The sequence below is a fragment of the Petromyzon marinus genome, assembly GCF_048934315.1.
Source record: "Petromyzon marinus isolate PM22_M1 ecotype Great Lakes invasive population chromosome 76 unlocalized genomic scaffold, UKy_Petmar_22M1.pri1.0 chr76_unloc.3, whole genome shotgun sequence".
NCBI classification, from domain to species: domain Eukaryota; kingdom Metazoa; phylum Chordata; class Hyperoartia; order Petromyzontiformes; family Petromyzontidae; genus Petromyzon; species Petromyzon marinus.
Window position 1 is genome coordinate 39,073 of NW_027422620.1, and position 19,329 is coordinate 58,401.

The following is a 19,329-nucleotide window of genomic DNA, read 5'->3' on the forward strand; positions in this document are numbered from 1 at the left end:
TTATTAAAAAAATGTGCATTCATAAATAGATGTGATTTTTGTTATAAGAATGAGTCAAGGAGTGGCTAAATCTGTGCTCTCCGGTTCCTGGGTGAAAAGTGGGGTTTGTGTCCTAGCCGGTCCTGCCTAGCTTGACCACTTAATAAACGAAGGACATTTGAATTGTGCCGTTAAAGCATCGAGATTAGATATTAGTGCGTGCCATGTAGTTTGATTTCGTCGTAACTATTGTTGGATATGAGCTTTTTCCAAAATTGATATTAACAATAATATCTGCCGATATATATTTTTTAATAATAAAGAAAAATAATGCATAAAACACACAAACCCAAAAACACGCAAACACAGATGGAAATCGTAAAAAGGACATAAATGTATAGAATAATAAACTCCAAGAGAGGGCAGAGGTTATTTGCGAAATCTCCAGACTGCCACGGAAGGACAGTGAAAAAGGGGTATCTGTTTTCTCTCACTCAAGGGTTGGAGAGAGAAAGAGATCCCGGCCGTCTTTGTCTCTCCCCGCAGCACGAGAAAAGAATTTAACACCCTAGTGAGGAATGGCTTGTTGTTACAAAGAGGGTCGTCCCCTCCGCCCCCCAGGATCGTATAACGCAGATGGCTTGTGGAATGCCACACACACGCACGTACACACACACACACAGGCCACGCCCCCCCTCCCCCCCCCTTTCACTGCGCAGAGCGAATATTTTTTTTTTATATAACGGTCCAACCATTTTTTCAAAAGTTCAGTCAAGACAGATCAACAGTTCAAGAAGTTCGACAAGACACGAGCAGTCGCAGCGAACGGCTGGCTCCAAGGAGTGCGAGCCTCGCTGAGTAGCGAGGATCGCTGAGTCGCGATGTATCAACGAAAGTGATTTCAGAGCCGAAGGGACGAAGTATCACTCAACTTTATTCCTACATCAAGTGCCAGCTTCTAGCTGCAGCGTGGCCAGCGCTACCAAGCAAGAGCGTGCAGCTCAGTCATCCAGCAGTGAAGAAGCCGGCTGCCAACGAATCAACTGAGAGTGCTCGGGCATCTCAACAGAGAGAGCGCGTGCGACTTGGCTTATCCAGCAGCGGACAGAGCCTGACCAGCAAGAGTGTCAGCGCCACTGCGCGCCACTGTTCGGGCCACCAGCACCACCACTGCACGCCACTTCAGAGCGCGCCACCAGCGCCAGCCAGCGCTACAGCGCGCCACTGTTCGCGCCACCAGCGCCACTGTTCGCGCCACCGCGCGCCACCAGCGCTGAGAGCGTTCGAGCAGCACCAGGAGAGAGCAGCGGGCCTGCACTCAACACCCATCGGCGCGACGATGGCGAGCGTCGTGCCGACTCTTCCAGCCAGCTGTGGACAGAAACTGTGTACCGTGTTCATATGCCCCCTCCCCCACACGCTCACCCTCACACCCCCACTGCTCCGCAGGGAACAAACACATTTTTGACACAAGAGATGCCAACCTCGGCGTCTGCTTTACGCAAAGAATTGAACCAGTGATAAAGAAGACACACGATACGCATATCGGGATAATCAAGAAGGATTGCCACTCCAAGGCGGTGCATTAAAAATCAATTGATAATGAAAAACACTGCTGCCATTGAGTTACCTGGATAAGGTCATTTAGAAGCAAAAGAGTCGTACCTTTTTCTTTTCAATGGCATAATCTTGCCAACGAATCCATTAACGCACATTTGTGCCTTTAGGAATAATACGTGTTTAATTGTTTTTCGTATGAATATCGTGGCATAATTTTAAGGACTCTATTCATATTTCTCATATGTTCGTGTTACATTGCATAACAATTAATTGCCGATACCCAAAGTGAAACAACGTGATAAGAATTGACTTGAAGGTCTATGAAGGGATGTGGTACTGTCTGGCAATTTTCAAATATGAATTTGCATATTATAAGGTTAAGGTTTTTGTTAGGATAGCATATGCATGTTCTTAGCATCTCTCTCTCTCTCTCTCACCAACTGCTCGTGCTACGCGGGGGGGAATGAATGAAAGTGAAACGCAATCGTGATGGTTACTGTGTTAATGCTGTGTTGAAATTCCGAGATTGAGCATTCTCATATTATCCAAAATTAAAGTTTAGCTAGAGAATAAAATTGATTAAAGCAGAAGGGTTATGTGTGATTCTTTCTGAAATTCCGCATAAGAATTGTTCTGCGATTGAGATCTGAACCTGGTGGACCTATCATAAGCACACTAACACACATAATCAATGAATGTTAAAGCGAGAAAAATTGTATCCTTATTGCTAATAGAGAGTTAAACAACGAAGCCAAATTGACTCTCTCATTCACGCTCACAACACCTGCATAACTAAATGCGATTAATTGTCTCATCCCAATTGATAACCAACCTTCGTCACCGAGGCTGGGCCCGATTATCATAACGACCTGCAGTATCATAACCACACCCACTCGCATAATTTAATACGATTATATCTCGAATTAGCATAATTAATACGCATAATTACACAAATTCACGTAATTTTGAATAAATTATGCTAATTTAAAATTTCATTTGATTTTCATTATTTTCATCAAATTTTCATAACCCACATATACAATACTGTTTGGTGTTAGTCATACTCTTTGGTTCTATTGGGTAAAGTCACGTAGGTGAAAAAAATAACAAAAATCACGACGTTTCGACCACAACACAAGTGGCTTTCATCAGGTGAAGGGACCAACCTGTCCGGAGGACAGCGTTGGAGTGAAAAAAGTCAAGCGCAGGTCGCCTCATTTAAGCTGTGAGTGGGTAAACAGAAAAGACGCCTTGACAAAGGAATTAGCATAAAATGTAAAGCTGTGCAAGCTCGCAAATAGAATCAAAGATACATTAGCACCACCGTGAGAGTTTGGGATGCCACTAATTGAATGAATATACTGTACCATTAAAAATTCCTTTAACGTTTGGTTAAATTTAGAACATCTTTCCAATGATTGCTTAATTTGAAGCCATCTTCTCGGTTGAAATTGTGTCTGTGTTTGTAGATCTGGATTGCCTCGTGAACAAATCTCTGATAAAAACCCGTGGGTTTGCAAAGAGCCTTGGTATCGGAGAAAATTATATCGTGATCACCCACAGCGTTGTAACAATGATCAGCTACGGCAGAAGAATTCGTTTTGCCGTGTTTCAAATCTGATTTGTGCTCGCGAATTCGGTCAGAGACATGTCGCTTTGTCTCCCCAATATAGCAATCACCGCAGGTACAACTCAATTTGTAAACCCCGGGGTACTGTAAGTCAGGAATGACATCCTTCACGGATGGGATCAGATCACGAATTTTGTGTACTGTATTGAACCGGACCTGGATCTTGTGTTTGTTTAGAATTTTGGAAATCTTTTTAGTAACGCCTGCTATATATGGTAGTGTGATGGTTTTGACTGGAGTATCAAGTGGTTGTTTCTGTATGGAGGGAAAAACAGCTTGGCGGATGGTACGGTCAGAGTATCCTTTCCTTTTGAGGGCCAGGTGTACATGTTTTAATTCACTGGTCAGGTGGTGTTGGTCCGAAAAGCAATGAGCCCTATGGTATAAAGTTTTGATGAGATAATTCTTTTGGGCTGGGTGGTGGTGGTGGGAATCAGGTTTCAAGTAGGAATCTGTGTGGGTGGGTTTCCTGTAGACAGAATGCCTCAATGAGCCATCAGGTCTCCTCTCAAACAGAACATCTAAGAAGGGTAGCTTGCCATCTTTCTCCACTTCCATGGTGAATTTGATGGCGGGATGTTTGGAATTGATGTGGTGTAGGAAAATGTTCAGAGCTGGGAGGCCATGTGGCCAAATGACGAAAGTGTCATCCACATATCTCTTCCACAGGGAAGGTCTGAGGGTGGAAGTCTGGATGGCGTCTGATTCAAATTTCTCCATGAAAATATTGGCTATCACTGGTGACAAGGGGGATCCCATGGGGGTACCCTCATTTTGTTTGTAGAAGGAGCCATTCCAAGTAAAGTAGGTATTGTTGAGGCAGTGCTTAACCAGTGCAGGTGTGTCGGGGTCTAGTCCATGTTTGACCAAATTTTCAATTGTTTCAATGGTATCAGGTACTGGGACCTTGGTGAACAAAGAGACCGTGATCTGATCCCATCCGTGAAGCATGTCATTCCTGACTTACAGTACCCCGGGGTTTACAAATTGAGTTGTACCTGCAGTGATTGCTATATCGGGGAGACAAAGTGACATGTCTCTGACCGAATTCGCGAGCACAAATCAGATTTGAAACACGGCAAAACGAATTCTTCTGCCGTAGCTGATCATTGTTACAACACTGTGGGTGATCACGATATAATTTTCTCCGACACCAAGGTTCTTTGCAAACCCACGGGTTTTTATCAGAGATTTCTTCACGAGGCAATCCAGATCTACAAACACATACACAATTTCAACCGAGAAGATGGCTTCAAATTAAGCAATCATTGGAAAGATGTTCTAAATCGAACGAAACGTTAAAGGAATTTTTAATGGTACAGTATATTCATTCAATTAGTGGCATCCCAAACCCTCACGGCGGTGCTAATGTATTTTTGATGCTATTTGCGAGCGTGCACGGCTTTACATTTTTATACTAATTCCTTTGTCAAAGCGTTTTTTCTGTTTACCCACTCACAGCTTAAATGAGGCGACCTGCGCTGGACTTGTTTAATGGTACATTATGTTCATTCAATTAGTGGCATCCCAAACTCTCACGGTGGTGCTAATGTATATTTGATTCTATTTGCGAGCTTGCACAGCTTTACAACTCTCACGGTGGTGCTAATGTATCTTTGATTATATTTGCGAGCTTGCACAGCTTTACATTTTATGCTAATTCCTTTGTCAAGGCGTCTTTTCTGTTTACCCACTCACAGCTTAAAGGAGGCGACCTGCGCTTGACTTTTTTCACTCCAACGCTGTCCTCCGGACAGGTTGGTCCCTTCACCTGATGAAGGCCACTTCTGTCGTGGTCGAAACGTCGTGTTTTTTTTTACCTACATGACTTTACTCAATAGAACCAAAGAGTATGGATCCTTGCAGTCACGAAAGCTTTAAATCTAGAATTGGTGTTAGTCAGCCTGTGGTCTGACTCAGCTCAGCATTGCACGTGCCAGCTCATGCCCACTGCTACCTTCTCCTGGCAGATTTCATGGCCATCTATTTATTTATTGTTTGCGATCCAGCTGGTCAGGAAGGTTGGACGATTACCAAGGTTGGCGATGTGTTGGATTATTACATCGGCGAGTCGTGAGAGATGGCGACGACTTGGGGGGAGGCCTTCCTCCCGCAGTGTATGGACCACGGCTGATAATAATGATATTGATTTTGTTTTCACTTAACAATTCTATAGGATTTGCGTAATTTACTCCGAAGTCTTTGCAGTATTTTGGTATTTAATTTGAGTTATGTAAAGTTAAACTTCCATTACTAGCGGTGGTAGTGGTCTTTCTCAGACCACTTCATGATATACTAATACTGCTCCATGTCCACTCGGTATTGCTGTGGTGGATGCGTGTTGATTTAATTACAATCCTTCCACCGTGCTTACGTGTGTGTTTATTTAACTTTATTTAAACATCCCGAGTAGTTGTGGTAGCAACGGCGTTCTGTGATTCACAATAAAGGTTTTTGGGTTAGATCACGTAAGTATAAATGTGTCATAACTCTCCTCCATCCGACACAGCCAGTAAGCTTGATTTGGAGCTTTCGTGACTGAAGGAATTACTTTTTGGATCTTTCGGTAAAGTCACGTAGAAATAAATAAATTAAATAATAGAATACGACGTTTCGATTGCAACACAAGTAATCATCATCAGGTACGAATGAATGAGAAAAAACAAACCTGGTCAACTTAGAAATATAATGCAATACAACGTAATCAACCCTACCTGATTGATTACGTTCTTCCAAAGATTGCTAAATTTGAGAGACAAAACACGGACACGGAGACACATATACAGACACATCAGCAGAGAGAGACACACACATAGGCACACAGAGAAACATGGCCTCTGTGTCGAGGACTTAAATAGAGAGAGAGGGGGGCAGAGAGAGGGGGTGGGGTAGATAAATTAGCATGTCAATGAGAGCTTTGGAGCTTTCGTGACTGCAGGAAATACTAAAGAGAACATGGAGACACAGAGAAAATAAACTGAATAAAAAAACTTAGTAAAATTTGGGAAAGTAATGCAATGCAATGCAACACAGAGAGTCGGTCAACACACAATTAACGCATAGCCTGGTTGATTACGTTCTTCCGAAGATTGCTAAATTAGAAGTTAAGTGTAAAATTTGAGAAAGAGACAATACACAAACACGGAGACACAAAGACAGACACAAGCAGAGAGAGACAACACATTTACAATTTGAGTACGAGGTTTTGCTGGTAATTGCATTCAGCATCATCGGGCGATTTCGCAAATCGTACTCGAATTGTAAATGTTGTAGATTTACTCTCCAATACACGGGTGGGCTGAAGTAGTCATTAATTGGCGCATTTTGTTTAAGTGACAAACCTGACTGGATGTGTAGGGAGGTAGAGGGTTACTAAACATTTATACGTATGCGAACTAACACAAAAACCTTTATTATGAATAATATTGCTTGCAAAAGCCTACGTGTTAAACTGGCGTTCTGTTAGTCTGCTGAAACAGCGTGTGCACTGAGGGTGAATCTTGCGTGAGGATTGCATCAGGGACACCCTAGGCCACTGCAATTTGCATGTTTTCCAATTACTTCAACGATAACCTGATGGGAATTAATTGTTGAATGCTTAATTCCGACCTGCAACGGTTGTGCGTAATCTGATTGGGTTGAGTGCCATTTTACTGCAGGACTTTAACAGAGGCGAAGGCGTTCAAGGTGCTGAAGTTAATACGCCAAGCAATAAAAAGCCGAGCAATAAAACGTGCGGGGCGGGCATGCGGTTCGCACAGTTAAATTGTGTGGCACGACCAGGAAGTGGGGGTGGGGGGGCCGTTGATTTCCCCACCCAGAATGCGAAATCAACAAAATCAGATCCGATCCTAACGTTAATCACTGTCGCGGGTTTCACATTTCCATAACCTGTAAACAATTAACACATTCCTGTGGAGGGAGCTGGTAGGAACGTTGGGTTGCTCGGTCAATGGCCAGGGTCAACGGCGGCGTGGTGTATTCGCAAATATGCCCGACTGTGAGGGCGGGCACAAGCCGGCGTGAGTAGGTTAAACCTTGAGTTTTATAAGGACACCACGGGGTGACCAGCCCCTCCCCACCCAGCCCCACCCCTCCCACCACCCAGCCCCACCCTCCCCTCCCCACCCAGCCCCTCCCCACCCAGCCCCTCCCTACCCTCCCCTCTCCACCCAGCCCCACCCTACCCTCCCCTCTCCACCCAGCCTCACCCCTCCCACGTGGACAGACATCCACAGACATCCACAATTAATCCCCTGCCTCCTGTGAGAATTAATCCCGGTTGGGCTTCCAGTCCATATAAGGGCACCACGGGGTGACCAGCCCCTCCCCACCCAGCCCCACCCCACCCAACCCAACCCCTCCCACCCCCCACCCAGCCCCACCATCCCCACCCAGCCCCTCCCCACCCTCCCCACCCAGCCCCTCCCTACCATCCCCTCTCCACCCAGCCGCACCCCTCCCACGTGGACAGACATCCACAGACATGCACAATTAATCCCCTGCCTCCTGTGAATTAATCCCGGTTGGGCTTCCAGTCCACTACGTTTCCTACCAGTAAAATCACGCTGTACACATCTGCCATCCACACGCACCCATTCTCAAGCGCTGTCCAGGCTCGGCGCTGCTGATATCTGTTGACATCCCGCACCAAAGACAAAGATCCCCTGTGTAGCCTTAATAGACTGTTGGAACAAGTGCTGTTCACAAGAAGCGCCTATGAAGGCCAGCACGGCACACCGAGGGGATGGGTGGCCAGCACCATGCCCGGGCGCCTTTGTCTCCCCAGCGGTGACATTTAAACATCGTACCAGGTTATAATTTGAGGCTGAGTTGACCTAGGGGAGCCGCTGTACGGGTTCAGATAATCGTCACTGGTGTTGACCTTGAGCGAGAATCGAACTTGGGTCGCCAGGTTCATAGCGCAGTGCACTAACCACTGCACCACCACTCTGCACCACACACGCGCATCCTACACCACGCACACATCATACACTACACACATCCTGCACCACAAAAGCATCCTGCACTACACACATCCTGCACCACACACATCCTGCACCACACAAGCATCCTGCACTACACACATCCTGCACCACACAAGCATCCTGCACCACACACACACATCCTGCACCACACACACACATCCTGCACCACACACATCCTGCACCACACAAGCATCCTGCACTACACACATCCTGCACCACACACATCCTGCACCACACAAGCATCCTGCACTACACACATCCTGCACCACACAAGCATCCTGCACCACACACACACATCCTGCACCACACACACACATCCTGCACCACACACACACATCTTGCACCACACACACACATCCTGCACCACACACACACACATCCTGCACCACACACACACATCCTGCACCACACACACACCCTGCACCACCACACACACCACAACTGTCTGCGCACCCACGCCCGTCGGGTGAATTCTCCCGCAGGCGGCGCCAACTGTGGAGTCCCTCGTGAGTCGGTCGACCAGCATGGAGAGCGCCGAGGGGTAGAAGTCCGTGTCTCCGTCCAAGGCCAGCACGTAGGTGTTGCGCTTCTTCCTCTGCGGCGGTGAACGGGGAGTAGTGGCATGGAGACAGATCAGCAACAGCGGTGGCATTACAGCCGTGACCTCGTACAGAGCAAGCAAAGCAACCCGCTCACTTAGCTCCTCAACCCCAACGCTCCTTCTCCAATCTCTAACAACCAAACACACAACGTATGCATGCTGTATGCAAGGAGGATGTCTCCCCCAATATTCAAATATGCTCAAAATGTCTCCCCCAATGTATTGCTATAAAATACATTTCTGTTTATATGATTGTGGTTATGGTTGTACTTTATTAATCCCTGATCTCTGCCATTACATACAATGAAACAAGAAAAGGTAAATAAGAAAAAACAGAGCATTGGAATACAATACACTATTAGACATTATTGTAAAAAAAAGTCCTATGTGTTAGTGAATATTTTTTATATATTTTAGGCAGGAAATGGCAGGAAACGAGTATTCAAATTAAGATTTTTTTTTCTGGGGGAGACCCCCTGGAAGACTTAGTCCCCCCCAATGTTGACTCCATGGCTACGGCCTTAGCTGTATGTATATTGTATGTATGTATAACTTCTTTCGCATCGTACGTAGCCAACCATGTTCGTCAGGAAAGGATACAAACTAAACACAAACTGCTTTTCACAGAAATGAGTGTTCAAATAGATTATTTAAAAGTGCATAGCTCCAGTGGATTCCTAATAACAACCACGCGAGTGGAGAGTTCGTTTCTATCTGCAGCGCTACAACCTCTGGAAACAACCTCCCTGAAGCGGTGCGCACACTCGACTCCATCGTCACTTCATTAAGTGACAACTCAACAGCAACAACGTGGCTCTTTTCGCTTGCGTACACCAACAACTAACTCCGGTCATCCTCGCAACAGCGGCTTTGGGCGAGCCATCGAACAAAGATGGGCACTGCATCTCGCGCTTTCAGATGCTCTTCTACGGTCGTCTGGAACACTCTTCCTTCCGATATTAGGAAGCAACTGGAGGTTTGCACTTTTAAATAATCAATTAGATTGAAAACTACATTCTCTAGAACTGCTTTTTGTGTTTGGTTTGTTGTCCTGCCCCCACACCTCCGATTAGCACGGTTGGCTACGTACGGTGTTAAAGAAGTTAAACATAAATACAACTAAATTTCAGCTGCAAACCTATTTTACACTTCTATTTTAAACAACTGTAATAAGTGTATATATTTTTTTTTATTTTTGTATAGAAAGTTATATTGCTATTGTAGTGACCTATATTGGGTCACTACGGCGTTTAGCGCCAGTGCCTGACAGAATAGGGGAACTGTGCGTGTTAGAGCCTCTCCCTGGCACCAGAGTATGTTTGGCATGGAAGGGCGCCCTACGGGGCATGCTTCTGGTGACTATCAGAGAGAGGGCAGTTGAGGACGTGACAGTCTAGGTGAACCCGAGAGGGCACGTGACCAGGACAGGATAATGAGGGGGGCCAAAAGGTGGCGAGAGGGACACGTGATATTAGGCCCAGAACCTTCTGGTAATATCCAGAAGGGTGCGTGGCCGAGGACGGAGCCAGGCCACGCTCAGGGGCATAAAAGGGAGGTCCCCAGAGCCGATCCAGGCTGTCTGTTGGAATGGAACGCGTCGGTGCTACGCCTCTTCGATCCTCGGTCGTCGGTCTTTACGCTCGGCATCGTGGGTCAGGCAGTGTGTTACTTACTGACCCGGTTATGTAGTTACCCCGTTGTGGTCTAGTTACCCGTTGTCGTCTAGTTAACCTGCTGTATGTTTATGTAGTTACCCTGTTAGGGTGTAAGAATAAACGTGTTGCCTCCGAGTTCAAGTGTGTGCCTCCGTGGAACCCACTACACTATTTTGAGTATCAACGTGATGATGGCGCGTTGAGTGACAGATTGTGCCATAAAAGACAACCAAAGATTAACTTCTAAATGTGCCGACTCTGCGTGCAGAGACACGCATAGTGCACGCTATGACTGGGCCTCGACCCGGAGGGAAAGGACCTGAGAGAGAGAGAGACCCTCTAACAAACGAAACAATTTAAATTCACTAGGCAAGACCCACTGAGCAATTAGCTCTTTTCAGAAGCGACCTGGCTATCACAAATAATAGCTCAACAAAGTGGATTATCACTTGGATATTTATAGCAGCCAAATACACGAAATGCGTGATGTTGATTCTAAATGTGGAGGGAAAAACCGGAGGACCCAGAGATATATCCATGCGGCCAAGGGGAGAGAGACACGTAAACTTAAAATATGCAGGCATCAGGGTCGGGATCGAACGCAGTGCCTCCTGCATACCAAGCGAGGTAGTTAACATCTCGCCATGGCGGTACCCTAGCAGGGTGTATTTGGCCTACACTTCCACACTGCTCCCACGTCTTGGGAGAAGTATAATTGGATGGGCAGCTTGCGTGCGGTTCGCGTGCGGTGGGGTAGAGTGCGAATACTCACACTCTACCCCACCGCATGTAGAACTGCCCATCCACGGAATGTGCAGGGCCTACCCATTTATACTGCTAAGTTGAAAGTGGCCTCCCCTATGTCGGCTTAGCCTTAAATGAGTAAACATTAGCACTGGCGAGAAAAAGGCGGATGGGCGTGGTGTTGGACACACGACCCGCTCGTGTGCCATCCCACCCTTAACAAGTGCTCGCTAACAGCACTTGCCTCAACAGTCTGTTAATGGATATATGAGGCGTCGTTGTCTTTGCAGTTTACAAAATCCTTACCTCTACCCATTCCTCTTGTTCATCTTTCTTAACTGTGTGGATCTTGCGGTAGATCTTCCAGCCAAGGAGGTAGTACAAGTACATCACCTGTACAGAACACGTCAAGGGGTTTAATAACAACAATCACCATCAGCAGCAGCAGCAGCCGTGATTGATCCACTACTGGATTAAGACCTACCCAAGTCGTCGCGATGTTTCATGAGATCCTGAGTCGTTATCCACCCAGAACCTCTATTACCGACTGATTCCATCGCTCCATCTCCCCAGTGGTCACTTCTCTGCAATGAGTTCCATTCTTTGGCTGCCGCTCCGTTATTATTCTCGACCCAATGGCCATGACAGCGCGTGCTGCTCAAGTGTAACTCAACAGCGCCACCAACCTTCCCCCCCCCCCCCCAGTCGTGGATAGAAGGCAATAGAACAACACGCAAATGAGTATCGGCGTGAGATTGCTGTGATACATCGATAACAACCCTGGTGCAGTCATCATCATCATAGCACTCAACGGGTAACACCACGGAACACCAAATCAATCGAGTCGGGGAACACTCGGTCACGGACAACACTGCTGTGTGCAACTCGTTTACAGCACTTGCCCCAAAAAGCCTGCTGAGCCTATACGGGGTATCTTCGTCTCTATGGTGTGCACTGATTCGCACGTGAAACGAATTATTAATCATCACGTGATTTAATTTCAATATGAAAGCATGACTCTCGAGGTAGCATACAGATGGCTTCAATAGATGTGAGCTATTGCCATCTGCTTCTTACGGCTGATGCTGATGTCGACTCGTAGAGCGAGCTGTAAATTTACATCGAGGTGGTTGACGATCCAGATGATTGCGTCAGAAGTAACGGAGTGGCGAATCATCGCTGCTGTGATGATGCCTCTCCCTTCATTCGTGTTGTGAATCGGGTCTTGAGTCGTTGTGTGTTCAGTCGCTCTGTTCCAGGTGGTGACCACTGTCGATGTTAGGAATGCACCGAAGCTGTGCACTTTTAACTCTAGATTGGATACTAATTTATTTAGAACTGCTTTTTGTGTGTATTTATTTTTATCTTTCTCTGTACCACCAATTAGCATGGTTGGTGAGGTACAGTGCGATAGAAGTTCAACATACATACGTATCGTCGCCGGACACTGACTGGAGATATTTACTTTCCCAATTGTGCATAATCGTCATCATCATGTATAAGCACATCAGCTGTTGCTGTTGCTACTATGCTCTAAGTGTGGATGCGGTTGTAGGGTTTGTGGCCCAATTAGATTTGGGGCAGAAGATCTGAAGCCCAGGGATGCAACAAATACCTGGGACCAGCGCTTGCGGTGGCGGATCATCTCCTTGTCTTTGAGGTGCACGCACAGCGAGTTGCCGTGCGGGAGTTTGTAGGAGAGTCGCGCTCCGTACGGCGTCTGAGTCCTCTCCATTGAGGGCGCCTCTTGTGGAATCTTCGAGTTTTTCTCAAAATACCTTCACATCAGCAGCAGCAGCACAAGCCAAAGAGAAGACGTGCCCCAATTACTATGTTCCATTGCTGCTACTGCTGTCATATCTGGGATGAAGTCCCAGTTGCCACCTCACTGCTGCACTCGAATTTGTTTTAAATAATTTTAATTATTTTGCTGCTATAAATTTCCACATGATACGCCACTTCGTTACGCTATCATTTGCGGCCAGTGCGATTCTAAAAAAAAGATTATACCTCAGTGGGTCTTAGCTGGTAAAAAAAAGAATAGTTTCGTTTTATTTGTGATCTGCTAACCTGTCCTATACTTTCCACTCCCATCGTGTTGTTTGTTGAGGTAACGGTCTGACCCGCCCCTGCTGGACATCTGTGAAATAGAGCTTTTAGCTCATCGAATTCCTCCTGCAGTATAAATACATATTCTGATTCGGAATTGAGTAAAGCAGCAGCAGTCGTGAGTGACTGATGATCCAGCACTCAAAGATTATTTCCCAGTAGTTTGCTCTCTCTCTGCCAGTCAGTCGCCTGCGTATCTCACTTCTATCGCTACTACTCTACAACCATTGTTACTGTTCACACGAACTTCGCTGCTCGATTGCTCCACCCACGGCGAGGGCCTCGGTCGCCCAGACTGAGTCGTCTCGTTGCCCAAATTCTTACCAACGCACGAACAAAAGACAAAGATCCCCCCGTATAGTCTTCAACAGAGTGTTGGGGCAAGGGCTGTTAGCCAGTAATACCCATGAAGGCCGGCCCGGCACACAAGGAGGTGGGTGACCAGCACCACACCCGCCTGCTTTTATCTCCCCAGTGCTGCACCGTTTGTGTAAATTATGTTAAGCGCCTAGTCTGCTCTACAGCAAGGTTGGCTACGTATGGTGCAAAAAATAGTTCAACAGATGAGGTTTCTGCTCAATTCAACACGCGCGTGAACGTCTATCTATCACACCGCCCACCATAGTGTCTCTGTTTGCCGGCCAATTGTCAGTTTGTGCACCTTCGGATTTGCACTCAACAACGGTGATGGTGACGCAAGGAAGGCATTGGTAGCCCTGTGATCCGCACTCACGACGTTCATCTGCGTGACCATCACCAATCATCGTCATCGTTCACCATGATCTATTCACTTCTGAACGAAGGCATCGGCGCAACCTGTTGCCATCCTTCCCGTGGTCTCTCGCACCACGAGATGAGCTTAACCACCCCGTGTCTTCCCGTGCTTTGTTATTACAAGGCCCGTGCCTCTATCCATCCATCCCTCCCTCCCTCCACCCACCCACCCAGCTCATCACTACCACAGAATAACATCCGGTGCACTGACCGGCACACTTCAGCGATGACGTCCGTGAGGCTGGTCACGAACTGGTTGAGCACCATGCGATCTCCCTTCCTCTCGAAGGCGTCGTCGAAGTAGATGTGAGCCGAGAAGTCGTACGGTTCCCGCTTCACCGTCTTCCCCTCCTCCTCATGATTGTTCTCCTTGTCCCTCTTCTTTTCCTCCTTTTCCTCCTTCTGCTTCTTTTCCTCATTCTCTTTCTTCCCCTTCTCTTCTTTATTTTTCTCCTTCTCCTCCTCCTTCTTCCCATCCTGCCCCTCCTTCCCCTCTTCTTTCTCCTTCTTATTCTCCTTCTTCTCCATCTCCTTTTTCTCATTCTTCTTCTTCCCTCCGCCGCGGGAACCGACGTTGAGATCCTTTGGCTGACTCCTGTCCAGCCTGGCAGCAACAAGGGGGAAGGGTCGTTATTGTTATCCCGCCACACGCTCCCCATCGAGTCAAGGTCATGGTACAGCATCGCTCTCCTCTGCAATCGAGCGCTCTCCCAAGGTCTCCCACCGAAACGTTTCCTACACCTTTCTCATCCCACTGATCACAGCAAACTTCCACCGCATCCTACTGAGTTCAACTCACAACGACCTCTACCCATCGCCGGCACCGGCTTTTGGATGAGTGCGTTTCTCTGTAGCTGTACCAGTCAGCAGCCGTCTGGAGCTCTCTCTGTATCTCCCACTGGTGCACACGCAGCAGCAACCAAGAACCAGACTCTAACCCATCCAGGCTCTCATCTGTCCAGGATCTCACCTGGTTGAGGCTCTCACCTGCCCAGGCTCTCACCTGTCGACGCTCTCAATATTAGCATGCATCATAATAATTTTTGTTGCGGGAGCCCAGACGTGTTAACTCAAGAGAAGTTTACAGCTTGCACAATTCACAAACATCGTTCAATGGTCACATACAAAGACCGGTCCGCGTTAAACACGATCAGCTGATTAGTTGCGACGTTCGAAGGAGGGCAAATGTTCTCGAGGTTAGTAACGCGCTGCTCCATGTGAAGATGTCATATTTACGAGCATCCAAAGAAAATTGAAAATACACCGCCCACAAATACTGCACTGCGTGTAAGCGGTTAAATGTCCAAGGTCGAAATATGACGGTCGTATATGCGACATGGTAATATGGCATTGCTGTAGATTGTCCAAATAAGAGCCACAGTAATGTGGTTCTATTTTGTTTAACATTTTTTCACCGGCATATGCATTGCTGCATATATCACGATATATTTTTTTCAGGACACTTTAAACGTGCAGTTTAGATTAATATCCTCAAATCTCGTTGAGCTGAAGGGAGGGACGCGGTAGCGTGGTAGCCTGACTGGTGTGGTGCCCTGCAGAAATGAATGTACGTATGTGTGGTGGACTTATTTCACACCATACATACCCAACCAAGATAATCGAATGTGCAGGAGAACGACAACAATCTAAACACAAAAATAAATTCTGAAGAAATTAGTTGTCAATATTATTTAAAAGTAAATAGCTCCAGTTGTTTCCTAATATCGGAAGGAAGAGTGTTCCAGACGGCCGCAGAAGGGCATTTGAAAGTGTGCGGTGCCGTGACCACACCCCATCTGCATAATCGCGAGGGACCCCCACTGGCCCTTGGGATCCGGCCGCTTGATGGAATTGGGCGATAGGGAATACACCACCTCAGGATGGACGAGATGATCTTCGTCATCTCCTCCTTGGTCTCGTGCCACATGGTTGCGCACAACCCCTCTCTTGCTTGTGGTTGCTAGAGGATACAACGAGAAGATGAAATCATGTTCAGATTGAGAGAGGGAATCGCAGAGCGCGGTTCTCTGTTTTATGCATTGGGCATATTGTGGGATGGACATATTTCAGTCTGTAGAACAGAAGGGCAAACGTCACAAATCGTCATCATTATTAAATAAATTCAGAAAGAAAAAAATCCTGCTTTGATTACACTGCTCATACTTAACCTCCGACACTCAAAACACGAAACATAGACAAAGGCATCGATCAGACTAACACAAACTAAAAACAAAGATCGCCCATAGAGCCTTGAGAGACTGTTGGGGCAAGGGCTGTAAGCGACTAGCACCGATGAAGCGGGAAACGGGACTTGAGGGAGTTTATGGCCAGTCACACAGACACACACCTAGTCACACAAGACACACACCTTGTCACACAGACACCTAATCACACTTACACCTCGTCACATAAATACAGCAAACAAAAAAAGTTCCCCTGTGTAGCCTGAACAAACTGTTGGGGCACGTGCTGATAGCGAGCACCTATGAAGGCCGGCACTGCACACAAGCGGGTGGGTGGCCAACACCACGCCCGGCCGCCTCCCCAGTGGTGATGTTTACACACCACACCAGTTACTAATTTGAGCAAGAGGAGGCCATGACCTATTCACACACACACCTACTCACAGAGACACCTAGTCACACACACACTTACTCACAGAGACACCTAGTCACACACACACACCTACTCACAGAGACACCTAGTCACACACACACACACACCTACTCACAGAGACACCTAGTCACACACACACCTACTCACAGAGACACCTAGTCACACACACACTTACTCACAGAGACACCTAGTCACACACACACACACACCTACTCACAGAGACACCTAGTCACACACACACACCTACTCACAGAGACACCTAGTCACACACACACACCTACTCACAGAGACACCTAGTCACACACACACACCTACTCACAGAGACACCTAGTCACACACACACACACCTACTCACAGAGACACCTAGTCACACACACACACACACACCTACTCACAGAGACACCTAGTCACACACACACCTACTCACAGAGACACCTATTCACACACACACCTACTCACAGAGACACCTAGTCACACACACACACCTAGTCACAGAGACACCTATTCACACACACCTACTCACAGAGACACCTAGTCACACACACACACACACCTACTCACAGAGACACCTAGTCACACACACACACACCTACTCACAGAGACACCTAGTCACACACACACACACACACCTACTCACAGAGACACCTAGTCACACACACACCTACTCACAGAGACACCTATTCACACACACACACACCTACTCACAGAGACACCTAGTCACACACACACACACCTAGTCACAGAGACACCTATTCACACACACCTACTCACAGAGACACCTAGTCACACACACACACCTACTCACAGAGACACCTAGTCACACACACACACACACCTACTCACAGAGACACCTATTCACACACACACACACCTACTCACAGAGACACCTAGTCACACACACACACCTAGTCACAGAGACACCTATTCACACACACCTACTCACAGAGACACCTAGTCACACACACACACCTACTCACAGAGACACCTAGTCACACACACCTACTCACAGAGACACCTAGTCACACACACACACACCTACTCACAGAGACACCTAGTCACACACACACACCTAGTCACAGAGACACCTATTCACACACACCTACTCACAGAGACACCTAGTCACACACACACACACCTACTCACAGAGACACCTAGTCACACACACACACACACCTACTCACAGAGACACCTAGTCACACACACACACCTAGTCACAGAGACACCTAGTCACACACACACACCTACTCACAGAGACACCTAGTCACACACACCTACTCACAGAGACACCTAGTCACACACACACACACACCTACTCACAGAGACACCTAGTCACACACACACACACCTACTCACAGAGACACCTAGTCACACACACACACCTAGTCACAGAGACACCTAGTCACACACACCTACTCACAGAGACACCTAGTCACACACACACACCTACTCACAGAGACACCTAGTCACACACACACACCTACTCACAGAGACACCTAGTCACACACACACCTACTCACAGAGACACCTAGTCACACACACACACCTAGTCACAGAGACACCTAGTCACACACACCTACTCACAGAGACACCTAGTCACACACACACACCTACTCACAGAGACACCTAGTCACACACACACACCTACTCACAGAGACACCTAGTCACACACACACACACCTACTCACAGAGACACCTAGTCACACACACACACCTAGCACCTAGTCACAAATTACTCATAGTCACACACGCTCATAGTCACACACGCAAGTCCAATACACCGCACCAACACCAACATACGAACCTCCTCTCCTCCAGCACCACCACCTCCTCCTCCTGCTGCTGCTGCTGCCGCCGGTTGAGCAGCAGCCCCGCGACGAGACACGCAGGCTGCGGGGTGCGGCGCACGAAGAGCTCGCGTGTGCGCTCCATGCGCCTCGCGTCATCTGGGCGCAACGCCGGCGCCACCGCCAGCAGCAGCGCCGCCAACCACAGAGCCCCGGCGCCGAACGTGGCCACGGCGTCCACTGCGGAGTCCTCGCCGGCGCCTACGAACGAGCAGACGGCGGCGGCCGTGCGGTCGTAGAAGAGTCAGGCGGTTGCGGGACGTCGTCCGCTCGGAGCCGTTCCACCGTCGGACCGACTCGCAGTCGTAGCGAGAGTCGCCCGAGGCGTCGAGCGCGAGGTGGAGGGCGAAGACGACCGCCAGGGCGGCGGGCGTGCCGAGGCAGAGCGGCGCGGCGAAGCAGCTCCCCTGCTGGCGGATCTTGCAGGCGGCGTTCGCGAGCCACTTGCAGAGGATGGAGGCGCCCGCCTGCACGCCCAGCAGAGCCAGGGCGAGCGCAATGCTCTCGCGGTGTTCCGCGATGCCGCCGATGGCGCTGAAGCTCCTCCACTCGCCCTCGACGCCCGCGTCCAGCAGCACGACCGCCACGATGATGAGCGTGCGCACGAGCGAGCCGTAGAACTCGGCGAGGTTCCGCGATTCGCCGATGGCGTCGCGGAATTCCCGGAGCCAACCGGCGGGCAGGAAGTTCTCCCACCACGACAGGGACACGAGCAGCAGGCTCAGCAGCAGCAGCGCCAGGTGCGCGAACCTTCTTGCCTCCGTGGAGCCATCGTCGGGCGCCACCAACGCCGCCTTGGCGACCGACAGTGCTAAGGCGACGAGACAGC

General features: G+C 48.2%; 1 protein-coding gene across 2 annotated transcripts in view; it reads right to left on the reverse strand.

Annotated features, from left to right (window-relative positions):
* LOC142908208 (uncharacterized) overlaps positions 1–18,597 on the reverse strand; it is a 38,924-nt gene extending 20,327 nt beyond the window's left edge. For both annotated transcript variants that reach the window (XM_076058549.1, XM_076058548.1), the window contains exons 1-6: positions 18,458–18,597; positions 15,915–16,000; positions 14,252–14,644; positions 12,773–12,935; positions 11,464–11,550; positions 8,611–8,752 (exon numbers count right to left, since the gene is read on the reverse strand). In XM_076058549.1, coding sequence (XP_075914664.1) covers positions 8,611–8,752; positions 11,464–11,550; positions 12,773–12,935; positions 14,252–14,644; positions 15,915–15,967 — 838 coding nt within the window. In that variant the 5' untranslated portion in view covers positions 15,968–16,000; positions 18,458–18,597. The remainder of the gene's footprint in view (positions 1–8,610; positions 8,753–11,463; positions 11,551–12,772; positions 12,936–14,251; positions 14,645–15,914; positions 16,001–18,457) is intronic.
* Positions 18,598–19,329: the final 732 nt, after the last annotated feature.